At 34.4% G+C, this 17047-nt stretch overlaps 1 protein-coding gene across 4 annotated transcripts in view; it reads right to left on the reverse strand.

The window, feature by feature from the left end:
- DGKB (diacylglycerol kinase beta) overlaps nucleotides 1-17047 on the reverse strand; it is a 329266-nt gene that overhangs the window by 191042 nt on the left and 121177 nt on the right. For all 4 annotated transcript variants that reach the window (XM_059473663.1, XM_059473647.1, XM_059473654.1 and 1 more), the window contains 3 exons: nucleotides 11415-11489; nucleotides 3810-3895; nucleotides 1458-1547 (listed from right to left, as the gene is read on the reverse strand). In XM_059473663.1, coding sequence (XP_059329646.1) covers nucleotides 1458-1547; nucleotides 3810-3895; nucleotides 11415-11489 — 251 coding nt within the window. The remainder of the gene's footprint in view (nucleotides 1-1457; nucleotides 1548-3809; nucleotides 3896-11414; nucleotides 11490-17047) is intronic.

Here is a 17047-nt window from a genome sequence, read left to right on the forward strand (position 1 = left end):
CTTCTGCTAGTTACTGCCAACCACCACATGACAGCAGCGTGCACAATTCCATTTCTCTGCATCCTTGAGATCTCTCACCAGAAATTTAGTTTCTGGAATCCCTGTCTCCTCTCCCATCTATGGAAATTCCAGAAAATCTGTACTATGGTATCGTTCACCACAAAACAACTTGGCAAAGAATGATGAAACACAGAATATTTCCCTACTGTTTTCTCTACTTTAGTCCAAATAGAATCACTTAAGTTACAGAACAAAAATAAAAGTGAAGGTAGGGACATGTCCCAGTTAATGTATTTAAGTGTTCTCATGGTTGACCCTACTTAGAACACACTGCAGTAGTGACTTCCTATGACCTCTTCTAGTTATTCCATGGATCTATGAACAATTCAGGAAGTTAAGCAAGGCTGATTTGAATAGGTTTTGTCTCATTTGTTTGCGTTTTTTCCCCTAAGATTATGAGAATGTAAACAATCAACAGTTGTGACAGATAAAATAGAGGAGGTTTTCAAATGATTTGACAGAACATTATGGTTAACAAAGTGCTATAGCACGGAAACTACTGAGAATTTGCTAAAGACTATCTGGCAACAAGGCAGACATTTGGAAAGGAAACTGATGAGACAGAAGAAGTAAGATATCTGCAAAGGCTGAAAAGCTCCAAATAAAACAACCAAGTTCCAAATGCAAAACATCTCAACTGAAACAACCAGGACCTGAAATAGACCTGGCTATGAGCCCATAAAGTGAGGTGTTTTCACCACAGACTGAATATTTTCTATGATTTTCTTCCTTGTGTATCTTTCAAGTTATCCTGTAATATGGATTCTGAATGGAGTTTTTTGGAGGAGCTGAGAGTAAGTATCCATACACTCAGGAAAGGATGCAAAGGGTGTTAAAGGTTAGATTTTCTAAATATTCTTCTTTCAGCATTCTTTGCCTTCTCATTTTCTGATAAATAGTACCACAGCACATTGTCTGGAATCCTCTGTAGGAAAACAGAAAGCGAGTGGATCAAAGGAACTAGTCCAAGGCTAAGACATGCTTTTCATTTAATATTTTTAAAGATTAAAAAATATTAACTACTCCTAACCCATTATTAGATATTTTCAGTAATCCTTTCAGAACAGTCCCAATTAAAAGCCGTTTAAGACTGCTCCCTATACAAGGTATTGATCAAAGCAATAACTGGAATATGTATGGTAAAATGCCAACCAAACAGCTATACACGATTCTTATTGCACCTTGGAACGTTTTTGGTGTCAGTAGAAGCTACAAACAAGGTATGAAGTGTGACTGCAACCTTTGATATCTTACATATGCATACAACAATTATAAACAGATCATTCCAAAAATAGAGAAAGTGATAATGGCTCTTTATGAAAAACAAATCCAAATGTAAATGTTGACATAAATTTTTTTTTAAATTTTAATTCAATAACAGATTGCATTTTGATTACCTCCTCCCCATCTCAGACACCTTGCTAAATCATTGCCAGTCCCAAGAGGCAGGATAGCAACAGGAGGATGCTTAATCAAGTTCGCTTTCTCTGTGAATAAAGAAGGAAAAAAACACAACTAAGGAACAAAAATGATCTAATTGCATGGTATTATATAACTGTGTTAGGTTTTGTTTCAGTGAAAGACTTGCTTTGTATATGAAATCATGCTGCCTGCTCTGCAATGGGCATTTCACCAAGTCAGTCCATTTTGTAGTCCCTTCTCCACTGGATATTCAACCCTTAATCCTCATTTACTCATTTATTATCATAAGGATTTTGTAATCTTAATTGACTCCTTTGTTATCATTAGGACTTTGTAAAGCATAAATATGACAAAAATTCATGAAAAATGATACTCAAGATCTTTCCAAGAGTGAATATGGTGTTCTTGCTCTAGTTCTCAGCTCTGCCATTCCCAGCTGTGAATACAGAAGAGTGATAGTTAAGGGCGTGAATAATGAGGTGAACCTTCTACTTTGTCACCTGGGTGACCAAATTTGTGTGAAACTGTGTATTCACCTGGATTTGTGTCTACACCTGAGCACCACCACCAAGAAGTCACTGGAACTAACACAAGACCTTAGATAGGTTTGCCCACCAGGAATTAAACCTCCAAAGAGAGCACTGACCTGTCTGATCAAGTCTTCAAGTAGCAATTTGCTATTTATTAAACAATGCTTTGAAATGAATGAATTTATAGCATCTTTTCAGTCTTTACTGGTATTTTTGTAGCATTGTAAGCCCAAGGATCTTTTCAAAATCCAATGAGAAAACCCTTGTCAAGAAACACAGCCTCTCTGAAAACTGGAACATATATTTCTAATATATAATTTGTCAAATTTCCCATTTAATGTGTATGAATAGCATGTCTAGTTAAAAAGTTATATTTAATTAATCAGTTATTTTGTTTATAGAATTTTGCTCAATTATCAGCAATAATCTGCAGGAGTTTATACAACGGATGTAGCAGGGAAATCAATATTTATCAATATTTTAGAAAGATTTACCATTCACATAACCATTTTAATGGAAATCTTACAGAGAATGTAATATTTAATAGAGTGATTAAAGAAAACTTTTTAAAGTTTCAAATTGATGAGAATTATTTTTTCCTTTTATTTATTTTTTATTTCTTTTCTTTTTTTAACTTTCTTTTTTCTTGCTGTGCTCTCAGCTAAAGCTCTTTGTATATCAGGAGATCAGGGAAGACCAAATTAGAAAGTGTTTAGAAACAGGTGTACCCTTACACTTTATATGCTAAAGTGCTTTTGCCCCCTAAAAAGCAGTATTGAATATATATTTTCTGCACCTATGAAAAAAGATAGTTCCTGGATTCTTGAAGTAATTTCTTAGTTCTATACCACAAAACATGGTGCAGAACATAGTATATTACTGAAAGAGAAAGTAAGTACATGACATTTTAGACCTCATGAAAAAACTGATGACACAATAAACAGCTGCAAAACTTTGTTGCTTCCAAGTTTAGGCAATGCACTTGATGTTTCTGTACATTAATTTATGACTCTGAAAGCTACTTGAGAGCTACTTGCAGTAGCTTGCATTTGCAAAAGACTTTTTTCCAACCAAGATTAGAAATATTCCTTTGCTATCATTCCTTCATGACATCAAGTTTACTGTTCAGTGAACTTTTCTGGTCCCCCACAAAGCATACACTTTTAAACACTTTAGTTAAAACTTGAGTCTTTTGACCCGTTTTGATCCACTTCCTGATTTTCACTGTAACACATGCCCACTATTTTTCTCTGCAGCCTAACACCAAATAAATGATCATGTGATGTGGAAGACATCCTCCTTAATAATCTTTGAGAAGATTAAATATATTAAGTCTGTAATAACTAGACTTGTGGGCCTTCCTTATGATTTTTAAAGAGGACTTTGCAGACAACTGACTGAAAGAACTCCAAAACTGAATTACCTCTTAATACATTATCTTCATTTTGGGATAATATAGTAAAAACAAAAATTTGGTAACCAAAAAAAGCAAGTGACCTAAATTAAATTTTCTTAAAATTAGCAAATTCAGTTGGTGAATAGTCTTCAAACTGAAATTGAAATAGAGTAATTCAGATTTCTTGCTTTCAGGAAATCCAGAAATTTGTCTAGAGATTTTAAATAACTTTCGTTATTTGAGTACCCTTAAAAATAATTATGTCCCAAACTAGCACATTTAAAAAATTTAAATGAACAAGCTGTTGCTTGAAATAGCTGAATCCATGCATCGGTACATAAGGAAGACCATTAAAATGAAGTCCATGAGGCAAGCCAAAGTGTGTGAAGGCTGTAGATTACCTATGCAATCCAAAATCCAGCCCACTGTTCCATCTCCACCACATGCTAGTACTCTGAACTCAGCAACATCTCGGAAAAAATTTAACCTAAAAAGAGTAAATGAAGATACCTAATTATGATCAATAAAATTGTGCATTATGTAAACATGTTATGGCTTAAGACATTTTGTTTAATAGAAAATAGCAAATGATCACTTAAAATAAAAGTCACTTATGCTTATGTATTCATTTTTTGACAGATAAAATCCAACATTATTATTAATTATTCTCAGTATTATCTGAAAAATTTCAAACAAAATTAATGATTCAAGGGTTAATATGGTACACTAACACTAGCAAAAGTTTGGACCTGATGGTTGGGCTAATCTTTGTCTGACTTCAAATCTTGTTTGCAACTATTTTCAAAAATCATTCTCTGTTCACTTAGTTGTAAATGTACTAGGTAGTCTCTCAAAACGGAAAAGTCTAAGTTGTCTAAATGTATTAGCCATAACATTTATTTGTGAAGTTCCTTCTATAAAGCTATATAAAAACTTCATACTTCTGGTAGAACACTGGTACATATTAAGCTGAACATTCAGTGGTTGGTAAAAACAACTTCGCCTCATGGTTTAATACAAAATGAGAAAGCATCAGATTGAAGATCTTCATTCCATCATCCTAAAAACTGTATTTTAAAAGTAAAATATCTTTGGCAATATTTGCCTGGCTATTTCTGCTTCCATATCCATCAAGTGAGTACCACCACCTCCTCACCCATCTCCTTCTATAACAACGTTGCATAATGTTGGAAAGTGAGGATATTTAAAACAACACTAAGGTTCAGTATTTTATATTGAAAGCATCACTTCATGACAGCTTTTGACACATGCTGAAATCAGTCCTTACACATAAACTGTCACTAGACAAAAAAGTTCCAGTAATTTTGTCATATTACTATGTATGCATGTGTATGTTCATTCACATGTATTATATTCATTAGTGTTATAGATATATTTATGGATACTCTATATCCTAGTCACCAGAACTGATATACAGTTTGCAATCTCTTAAAAAATGCAGTACTAATATATTTTAAACAAATTCCTGAATACAAATAAATATAGACAATAGCTTACAGGTGTTTAATTCCAACTGTTTCCCATACAAAATTGTAATGCTGCAGGGAGAATTAGTTTCTGTCCTTAGGAAGTTATACAATTCTTTTGGACCTCTTGATAAAATCAAGAACACATGAAAAATTACAGAGTAAAAAAGCAAGAATGGGAGAAGGAAATTAAAAACACAATGCACAAAAAAGTTATGTAATATGTAGAATAATAGATAAGACAACTTCTTGTTTTATTAGTTTTTGGCCAGAATTTCAATTTTAGCCAAGTTGCATAGAATTAAGCTCATCACATGTCCCATCCCCTGTAATTTTCTTTGCTCAGAAGAGCTCTTAAGCAATTTCAAGTTCAAATATAATGCCTGAAGGATGCCTACTTGCCCTGTATTAAAGGCTGCCTTGCCCTTCTCACCCCTTTTATGTTCTACTTCACACATCTGCAGGAGAAGTGCTGTAGGATCTCCTGTGACCCAAAATGTCACGTGCCAAATCTGACTGGGTTCACGTGGGGAACACATCTAATAAGAGTATGTGCTGAAAGATCCTCTGCTGGGAGCCCCCTCCCAGGCACTGAGATGTGCCCTGGCCCACGGGTGTGCACGTCCATCCCTGCTTGTGGCCTGGCACAGAGACAAACACCTCCTGCCACCAGCATTCCCACTGCAAGCCAATGGGTCGGCAGAGAGTCACCAGGTGTATTTACATTGCTTCCTACACTGAGAGTATTCCAGCTTAATTTAAAGTCAAATTATAGCCCAGACGTGATGGCAGGGTACTCACTGCTATTATTTAAGCATTTCCTCACAGAAAAGAAAGTCAGGAAAGAACCAACCAACCAAAACAGCACCAAAAGCACAGGGTTGATTTTAGCATTGCTCCAGACTGGGAAAATATGGACTTAAACCTTTGTCTCTTTTTATTAACAAGCTTCTTCACCATATGGATATCAAAGATCCTTTTGTTTTGACTGTATAGCTAATCTTCATCAAAAAAGTGTAACTTTTAAAAAAGTGGGGGACTGAAAAATCTGGTGAAACCATATTGTCAAAAACATTTTCAATAAGCTGCATTTGTATTTGCCTTGGGGCTTTTTATATTCACAGACAGTGAATTTTCCAAGCAAAGTGTAGCACTAAATTCACATATCCTTTTCTTTTTATAATTTTAAATATAAAAATTATACACAAATTATATAAAAATCTATCACACAAAATACATAAAAATAATGCATGTTACAGTGTATATTTGCATGTATAAATGCAGTGTATATAAATATGCTATAGTAGATATAAATATTTATAAAATCAAATTGATTTAATAAAATTAAATATAGTTATATAATTATATATGTAAATAAATCTTATTCATTGAATTAGAATGTGCAGCCTACATTAGGAGTTGGGAAGGGAACACAGTTTTCTATTTTATAAGGTTTCATTCAGACTCATTAAGTGTTACAATTGTACAGAAATAATTTGACAGATTTCTTTAGAGATCTTAGGGAGAAAGTCAGTACTGCTTACCAAGAAAATTGTACTCAATTAGTGTTTTAATATCACCTGTTAATTTTTATCTACCATTTTCACATGGTTTGAAAAGAATTAAAAAAAAACCTGCTGGAGAAGAACTTAGTAAAAGTGGTTTAAGGTGAAACTAAAAATAATCGAAGTCATTGTAAAGATTTTGTGCAATGTCAGCCTAAGTTAAAAAAACAGAATAGAAAATTTTATCCTATTTTCTTGGAAAAATTTGAAACTCAGAGTGATCACCACCAGTCTAATTTTATTTTACTTTGCCAGAAACAAGGATTCAAAGGCAGTTCCTAAGTTTCTGCTGATAAATCAGAAATTTCCAACTGAAAGAGGGCAACTGTTTCAGCTACCTATATTACTCTAATTCAGTTTTTCATAATCACCTCATCAAGTCAATAGGAATGCAGGGGATCTATTAATGAAAAAAATACCAATGCTAGAGAGCATCACTATTTGATTTTGAAGTTAATTGATTTATGTACAGGTGGCAAACACATCCACATTCTTATAGAACTGTTCAGAGAAAAATATAAAGTATTTATTTTAATCTAATTAATTTAGTTTATTAGAGTAAAACTGAAGTTTTACTCACAGTAATGAAAAGACAAATTGCAATATTTTCCATTTCCATTACCTGTACATGACTACTGCTCTTATACCCAAAATCTGTGCACTATGCAGAACTTCAGGTACTCAGCCACACAAGGCGGCATAACAGCAATGCATGAAATCATTCAGCATTCTTCACTCACAGTGGAAGCAAAATTTAAGACTGCCTACAGCCCAAAAAAATAATCCACTAGTGGATCTCAGCATAGGTCTCAGGTGCCAACACCACAGATGTCATAGAAGCAAAAATATTGTTAAACAGCTGCTTAAAATATATCTCTAAATTCAGGATTTAAGTATCATATGTGAATTCTAAGTACCACTGGTTTGTGGTGTACAAAAATAATTTTTATCATCAGATTACAACCAACCCACCATTGCTGGCTTTGCCAGTCTTTGGCAAAAATGTAATTCGTCCAAGAAAATACAGACCAGATCCAATATTTTGTTTGAAAGAAAATAACTATGCAGTTATTATCTTCTAAAAATATTCTTGGTGTATATACCTTCCTAGAATACTCTGGATATTCCAAAGTCCAACAGCAAAGAAATGCTCAAGCAATCAATTCAAATATTTAAGGAAAATAGTGTAATTTGAAAAACAGACCTACTGCTTTGTGAAGGTAAAAAAGCCCAGATGCTGTAGATTCCCAATTAAATTACAGTGTAAGCTGCAGAGATTCTGCTTTGGTGTCTTGGGCATCTTTTAAGTGGGCAGAATTTAAGATTTAGAAAGGCCGGTTGAAGCAAACTTGCAGCTAGAATTCAAAAAATAGATGCTCTCCAAATTAAATGCTTATAGAAGTTACAAAGAAATACAACTTTTGTGGATATAATTTCTATAATAGAGTATAAAAATACTATAAATTAGACATTTTAAATAATAGAACTTTAGGGAACAGAGGCCTTTTCAGAGGGACAAAGACTTTGTGAAACGCTGACCTCTCTACAGAGTCCTGCGGCTCTGTGGCTCGACTGCTATTCATCCTGCTATTATTTACCTCTCTGTGAGGTGAACAATAACTGAATTTCAGATTCTTCAAGATCATTAAATCCACAATAACAGTTGTTGTCAGAAGTAGAAGACTCCTATAGAGATGTAACAACCAAACAGGGAAACTCCTTTCATGGCAAAAAACACAGGTGCCAGGCACAAATTACACAATGCATCAGCCCAGCAATTTTCTCGTCACTGTGTTAACCGTGGCAGTCTGTAACTGTGGAGTACCTTTTATGCCTGTGTTCAGCTGCAGAGCTTACAAGGTTTTTCCAGCTCACCCATATCTCTCTACTGTCAATTAAAGAATGTCTAAACCATTAATTATTATACCCATGTTTAAAGTGTGCTGTTGCCCTTTGGCTTAGAGCTTCTTGATTTTCAGGCCTCGCAGCAGGTCTCCATTGCTGGAAAGGAATCAGTGCAAGAGTCGCTGCCATGAGGTTTATTTGCATCATGTACATCTTTTCATACAGACTGTGTATATCACGTGTTTTGACATAAACTGCTCCAAAAACCCTAGCTCAGACAGGAAAAGAAGCTGCAAGAAATGTCATTGCTGCTGTTCCACCCCATCTATTATGAAAGTAGGCAACACGTGTACTTCAGTAATTGTACATTGAGGTTGTGATACTAAAATTTGTTGTCATTTGCTCAAAATATTTTTCTGTTGTCCTGCTGTATGTCAGCATTTTATATAGAAAAATATAGAATAAATGGTATTAAGAAAGGTGGGGCTTTTTTGAGGTTTTAGGGGGTTGTGTTTTGGTTTGGGGGTTGTTTTTGTTGTTATTTTGAAGTTCTTTTTTCCAAAACATTTCTCTGCAAGAACATGGTTATCCCACTCAAGAGGCAGAAGAACAGACATAGCAATTGAGTTGCTGACCATTAAAAAAATCCCAAACCAATTTCAGCACCCTTAAGATTTGCAATTTTCTTAGTCTCCTAGTTCTTTTTTCCCTCTCTCTGCCCATTGAAAAGGGAATACATAGATTTTTTAGAAATTTATGTACTCCCTCTAAAAATTAACTGGAAATAAAAATTCATGTCAGCCACAGATGTTTGGAACACAAGTTACAAAACTTGTGAATGTTATCTTCTTGCTTGATGATGGCAACCCATGAGAAAAATACCATCAGAAATTAAAAAGATTAATTTATGGGTTAAAGCAAACAGGTTGGCTCTAACAAAAAAAAATTAAAAAGCAAATTCTTAGCTAATACTGCAGATATTCTCTAGGTTAAGTCAACATGGCTGAAAATAGTAATAAAAGGGGAAAAAAACCACATCTCAAAATAGGCTCAACTAAAGTGTACCACAGTAATCATAAATGCTTTAAAATAAATATATATTATGCTTATCCCTTTCTACTAAATAACTTCCAGGGATGAAGAAATACATTTCTGCTTTTCTCTGCACTGTACAGTACCCAAATCTGTTCCATTTTGACCTAAATTTAACATGTATTATGAGAAAATTAAATAAACACAGAATTTGGATTGACAATCCAGTATAACTGGCATTATAGAGATGGATGAATGAGTGGACAGATGGATGAATGGGCAGGTTTTATTAGGCAACTCAGCCCTCACAGAAAACAAGTACTGCTAAGTGAAACACCAGAGTTTATTCAACTTCTCACTTAAGGGCCAAATTATATGCAGCCTACAAAGTATTGCCAGGGGCAAGAAGTGATGGCAGGAGACAAACTGGAAATTTAGGATTATTCATTTCAGTGAAACGAATTTAAGATATACCAAAACAAGCAGCTCCTGTTTGAAAATTAATTAGAATTTTCTTCAAAGTGATTCTGAGCTAAAACTACTTCGATTTCTAATAGAAAGTGGAATTGAAAACATTTTCTGAAAAACACTGTCCTGGTTCAAAAGACAAATGTTTAAATTGCTTCAGTGCTCGGTTTCAGCTTGAACTTAACACTGCCCTCCTGTGCCTCTGCCTTAAAATGCATTTTCCTTCACAGCAAGATCCATGAAATCTAAGTCAGTTAGGCACAGAAATGCAGCCAGAATTATTTTTTAATTTCGAAGAAAGATGACTATGAACAAAAATATTTCATTTTTTGTTGTTTTTTTTTTTTTTTAATTCATCCTCCCAATTTCTAGCACGGCCTTTCTATTACACTGTATGTAAAACAATATTAGTTACCACTTTTGTCTCAGTTAATTCTTGTAGTCTACTTATTCTTTGAACTAAGAGTACTTACATTTTTCATACATGCTAAGAACAGTATAAAAACAAATTTCATTCGAGTACTAAAAACAGCACTAGCATTCAGATACAAGACACATGCATGAAAGAAATCATGCATGTCATTATCTCCAATTTTTGGGCTGGTTTTGCACCATTCAGCAGGTTAACATTAACTATACTGCAGTGCATGATATCTTAACTTCTGAAAGCATTGAGCCTAATATGCTTTCCACTTTCATCAACGCTGCTTTTCACTTTCATCAATGTTACATACATGTAAAGGTCTAAACAAATAAAAAATGCAAGGATTTAAAAAAAAAAAAAGTATTCAAACAACAGTGTAAACTTAATGTCAGTGAACATATGCCTCCTTCTGCAACTCTTTTTCACGGATGTAAAATTTCATGTATCAGTGACAAAAGTAAATAGCACCCATTACATACAAAGTAACACACAGAGTAGATATTTAGTGCTGCTCTATCTAATTTTCTTCTACCAAAGCACCCACTACTTAAAAAGGAGACAATATCAGGTGGCAAAGGTTGGTGTTTGATACACTGTAATTCTCCCATCCTCATAGGAATGCAAATTAAGGAGAATCACGGAGGAAGCACACGAAGCAAGGGACTGCAGTGCCAGCTGGTGCAGAGAGCACTTTGGTCCACATTACAAGTCACTGCCAGCACAATCCAGCCTGGCCAGTCATTTTCCAGCCACTATATTTCCAAGATCATGTAACTGATAAGAAGCAGGCAGTCACCAATACATTCCAGACACCCATGCATGTGCACGTGTGTGTTTATGTAAGTAAAGGAAATGGATGTCTTGCTGGTCAGTCTTCGAGGCTGCTGACATCTGCAACACAAGTAAACCCCAGAACTCAAGCTGCTGAAATGGCAGTTAAAGATGGAATCAGAATTAAGTTTATCCCACAGGTCCTATAGAATAGTACATGGTTTTCAGCAACACATCTGAGACATAGCTTTACTTGTAGAGGTAAACAAATAATACTTATATATTTCTGCAGCCATTCAGAGAACTGCAGTGTTGATACATTCCGAACATGCTATATGTACTTCAGTCTGTTCATTTGATTATACAGTATTTTATTAAATGAGTTCCTGGTAATAATATTAACTGTAGACTTACCCTGGCATAGGTCCATTTCCAGAAAGACTATAAACTTGACGAGGATTTAAAAGGTACTGAAATTTTCTATAAATTCTAAGGATGTAAAAGAGACAAGGAGAAAATATTTACTTACATGTTTGGAATTTTTAAAAAATCTTTCATATAAAAGAATTAAATAAATTAGAGCATACTACAATTATTTGAACTGCAGGATCTCATTTATACAAAAAATCAAATACTTGAACACAGCAATTATAATTCTTACATAGAGTGTATTGTGGGGTATAAAGTTGAGACAGAAGTACTAAAAGCTATTTACATTCCAAATGCTGTGTGTAGACAGAAACAAAATACGATAAAAAGCTATAATTACACAACAAAAGGTGAATCAAAAAAGCATTTTGGAAAGCACATTGATTTGTATTAAAGTAACTCCATGGCAAAGGAGAGATTTCTTCCTGAATTTTATTGCAAGCACAGAGCTACACATTTATTTAATTGCAAAAGCTAATTGGCTTTGCCACCCACCAAAAATGTCCACATAGACTGGAAAACATTCTGATAAAGAAAACCTGTGTTCAACTACATTTCCTCAGGATTACATTTGAATGAGAAGAAAATTAAAAAGAGTTGAAGCATTGTTTTACTAAATTACACTTATTTTTAAATTACCTGAATAATAGGAAGCAATTTATTGATACAGCATGACAAGCATTGCCCTGTCCCTCATGGGACCCCATTTGCTGTCCTACCCTGAGCAATTATTTCTTCTAAAGTGTAAATTTAGAAATTTGAGTTTACTTGCCCTAAAAGTATGGCAGAGATCTTCATTACAAACATTAGAAATGTAATTTCCTAAATTGACTGGAATGCAGTAGTGATTCTTTTCTCACACAGAACCAAGAAAGCACAAAAAAGAGTTGGAGCTCACAATAAATAAATATACACCTGAGGATGTATGGCAATAGTTTAAATTATAAACCTCTGTTTCTTCGTTTTAATTTTAATGTTTCTGTCCTTAAGCTAATTAATATTTTAATGTTTTCAAGAAAGCATTTATTTTTTCATTGAAATATTGCTTCTTTTCTTTATAATCTCTTACATGAAATAGAAACATAATAAGACCTGAATTCTAGGTTAAAATGTCCACGTATTCAAATACAGCACAATAAAACTATCTAGACACAATCTATGTGCACATTAGGGATTTCTTTCTTATTTTTTTTCTTAATAGAAATGCATAATTTATGAGGGTAGCTGGAAAGTAAGTTTGTAAAAAATACTGAATACAAACAAATTCATAATTATCTGTAAAACTGCCCAATTGTAGTATTTTCTTAACTTCTAAATTATTTAGTGATGTCAGTTTCATCAAGCATTGTATTCAAGCACACTGACACAATATATTCCTGCTGCTATTCCTGACAGAAAAAGTCAGTATGAAATTACTAGTTTCATTCCACAAGTATGCACACATCATTGTTGATGGCTTTGATGATGATCAAATTAGACATTTGACAATGGATTTACAAGACAATATACATATTCCCATTTCACAAATGTAAAAAGGAGTTTTCTATTTAGTATGTGTGATTTGCTTCTCAGAGATGTGTAGAATTTGATCTGGTCAAAGGTGATGCTAATTTCATTTGTGTAGCTGACCATAAGAACTTAATGAACAGTATTTTTATGAAGTCCCAAAGGTCTAAGAGTTATTTTTCTAAATCTTGGTGCTACAAAACAGACTAGCCATTACCTACACTCACAGTGCTGTTCTCAGGTATAAAAGCCTTCTTAATAAAAAGGAGGTCTGGTTTTTCTGCTTAGAACCCAGAAGTCCAACTGCAATAATAAAGAGATTATGCTGAATTGTACTTGACTCAGTGCATACCATTCATGGCTACCAGTTGAACATCAATACCTGCTAATCACTCCATGACTCACTGCAAATGACACATCAAGCTTTAAGTTATTAAACACATTTATGTATTCTAGTCTAAAATTCATAAATTGATGGCTCATTTCTATTCACACATTCTCAAAAAAAAAAAATTAGAAACTGTTTATAAATGTTTCCCTCACACTGAGCTGTACACAGACCTAACAGGGTGACAGAGGGAAGCCAAAGAAAAGTGACAGTAACTCAACCTTCCAGTTTTACATCTACAGTACCAAACAGTGACACTGACTTGGCTCTGAATGCCTTGCTTCCACATGTGGGGAAGGAACTGGATGTGGTTTCCTTGTGACTGGAGATTTGTGCTGACAAGGCCATGAGGTGGTGTGGTGGGAAATGCCCCAAAAGACATTTTTGGGATGAAATGCAATTTCATGAACGAAGCCAGTTTATGAAATTACCACTTGTCAACAAACAGCTGTGTTTCAGTAACTACTTTTGGGGTTATTCTGTGATCTGGAAACTAAAAAGGTTCAATTTAAAACAGAAATCCACAGAGAAGTTTCTTCATTGTAATTTTTCTTGATATTTAAATCATGCCCATGATCTCATATGAACCTCAAAATGCTTGCTATAATAACTGAGGGAGAAAATTATCTCAGGAGTGGCCAAAGGAGCTGGCATCATCTTTAATCAGCTCAGCTGCTGAAGAAAATACTTCTGAGTGCACCTTCAGCTGAGTTAGATTAAGCTGTCTTCTGGAGAAGAGAGAAAATAAATGGCCAAAACTATCTGGCAATTCAAAACTGGCAATAAAGTTGACTACACTGTGGAAAAAAAGCTGGCCATGGCAATGCCTTCTGCCACAACTGGGGATGCATCTTCAGTTCTCCAGGGGCTATTAAAGATGTGGTTAATATGGGCTTCATTTAACCCTGATGTCAGACTAGGAAGAAGCCAAGGACTCCTCTCCAAAATAAAAAAAAAAAAATGCTAGTTATCCTCTCTTCCAGACATACTGTATTTGAAAAAGAAAATTTGAAATTGCTTTAAAGTTTTGTCTCAATGCTAAATGAAAGCTCGGAAAAGCAGATTAGTCGTAGGGGAGGAGGGAAGAACTACTATGAACCCAAGTAATTTGAAAACAGCAAAGGTTAAAAATATCATCAACCTGTATTGCACAGACACTGACCGTGGAGTCAGCAGGAAACGTGAGTGTACGGAAGCTGATCTCCAGTGCATCCAACAGCACATTTGTCAAGGAAACAATTGTGTACACTCACCCTCTGGTCAGGCAAATAAACTGGAAAATGGGGAAGTGGAAATCAAAGTAATGAGTATGGCAAAACAACAGCATGATTTAGAAGGACTCTTATGTGAGAAACATTATCCTTAACAACAGCCTTCAGAAGCACTACATGCTCGTATATTCTTTCTGTTGAAAGAAACTATTTTGTGAATGGTGTACTACATACATACATTTTATTCACAGATTACTGAAAATTGTTGCCTTGATTAGTCAGATCATAAATGCAGACATTCCAAACCGATAGCCCTAGAATGAAATGGATGTTCTGCCTTTTTTTATTTGATAAAATTAACTGTACCTTGCCATTTCCTGCACAACCACTGAAAATGTGTTATGGTGTGATACAGCCTGAGAAATTCACTTGCCTGGGTTTGATAAACTCCTATTCAGTCTCATGCTAAGTTAAAATCCATTTCTAGTATAGGAAAGCCTTAAATTAATCAACTTTAATTCTATTTTTCTACTTTCTCCTTAATAAAAATTGACTTCTATTTTTATTCTATTATAAACATATGTATTGTCCATTAAAAAATAATTCAAGTCCAAATAACAGCAAATACACTGGAGTGTCACATGATGGGCCATTATTAACCTCCTAATTGAGAAGAAAATATAATGGGGCTACTGTCATAATTCTTTATTTTGCAATTATATCTGAAAGTCATAGCACTGGTCCTTAAAACAGAAACCAATTCAGAAAAAATACATTTATCACTACACATTCTGAAAAACTGAATTTCTAACATAATGAAAGTTTCAAAATGTATTGATAAGATATATTTGCAGAGTTTTTTGTGTTCTGAATTTATTTTTTTTTGTGTTCTGAATGCACTTTTTCTACATATCTGTTTGTTTCCCACCACCCCTCTGTTTTAACATTTAAAAACTAAAACTAAACAACCAAACATCTTTCACCTTTAAGTGATCCTCAGTTTTACATTTGAGAGATTTGAGAAAAATTACAAAATAGAAGAGGAAATGACCATGTACTACTGGGGGTGTGCATTTATTCAACTGTTTTTCAGCTGTATGCATAAACTCTCTCCAAGAATAACACAACAAAATGAGCTGGGTTACCACACTGTAAGGCATGAAATCTTGTATGGGGAACTGTGGGAATGCAAGAGACTTGACAATCTGCAATAATCTTTCCACGTTCAATGAAAGTCAATTAGAAATCTTGTCTTCATTCACTGTGACCTCTCAAATACAGAGAATCCTAAGTAAAGACTGAGACATAATTTTCAGTAGAAGATTTTCTTAATCTGAATTAATCAAGATAATGAAACTCTGTTCTATAAAAATGAAGAAATGAAGGTTGTGGGTTTGCTTTGCCTTTTTTTTTTTTTTTCCGTCACTGCTGGGGAAAACCTTCCTTTTGTTACAGACATCCTCTAGTTCCACCCTTTCAGCACCTGACCAGATTAAAAAGTTGCAATAATCAAAAATCCTGACTTGAATGCCATTTACTTTAAAGTTGGACTCGATGATTCTTGTGGGTCCCTTCCAACTGTGATGAAATCTGTCAATCACCACAACCTTGTATTTTGCAAAGTAATTTATGTCTTCAAATGTTCTGTGATTTTACTTTCCACAAAATATAATTTTACTGCCACAAAATTGGAGGGTAGGGAATATATGGCAATTTCTTTCTGGTTACTGACTGTAAAGCAGACAGATAAAACCCAGGAAAACAAAAAAATTCAAAAACATTTCTCCTGAGAATGTTTTCATCACTTAGATTGAATATTCAAACTAAAAGGCACTCCTAGCATCCTTATTTTATACTTCTGCTTCTGGCATTGATATGAAACATTGACACCTCAAAAATGGACTGAAAAGCTCTTCTCAACAAATAGTCCATATGTGGACTTTCTTCAACCTTTTTGAATATGGCTTTAGATCTAATTGAGAGATATTATCTCCTAATGGTGAATGACCTGAGACATGTTTATATAACTAGGCAGTTGACCTTTTGATGTGCTTCTCTTGAAAGAGATATATTGAGTGCAACCTTGACACATTAGTATGTAATTTAACATTTTGTGTTATGGTATCAAAGCCAATCTAAGAGGTTCTTACAATTCACTATACTCAGCTGCTGGTGCTTGCCCTCATGCTATACACTTTATTGTGTAATGACACTTGTGGATAATGGTGCTAGTGAATGAAGTGTGTATAGGGCATCCATTTTTAAAATTCAAATAATTCCTGTGATCTGTTTGGCCCCAGTAACAGTTTCATTGACATAAACTGAGAAGTGTTAGACTGTAATACATGAAGGGGAATAGGAGCTTGAGATGGGTATCAGATTTTAAACTTGCATTTACCCTGGAGAATATCTAACATTAAATGACATCCCTGCTGCATTAAGCCCATTCAAATACTAACACTTGAGACCAATTATGAGCTGGGAACTGAAAGCTGTGAAACAGCATTTCATTA

Source organism: Ammospiza nelsoni, chromosome 1 (genome assembly GCF_027579445.1).
Source record: "Ammospiza nelsoni isolate bAmmNel1 chromosome 1, bAmmNel1.pri, whole genome shotgun sequence".
Lineage (NCBI taxonomy): Eukaryota > Metazoa > Chordata > Aves > Passeriformes > Passerellidae > Ammospiza > Ammospiza nelsoni.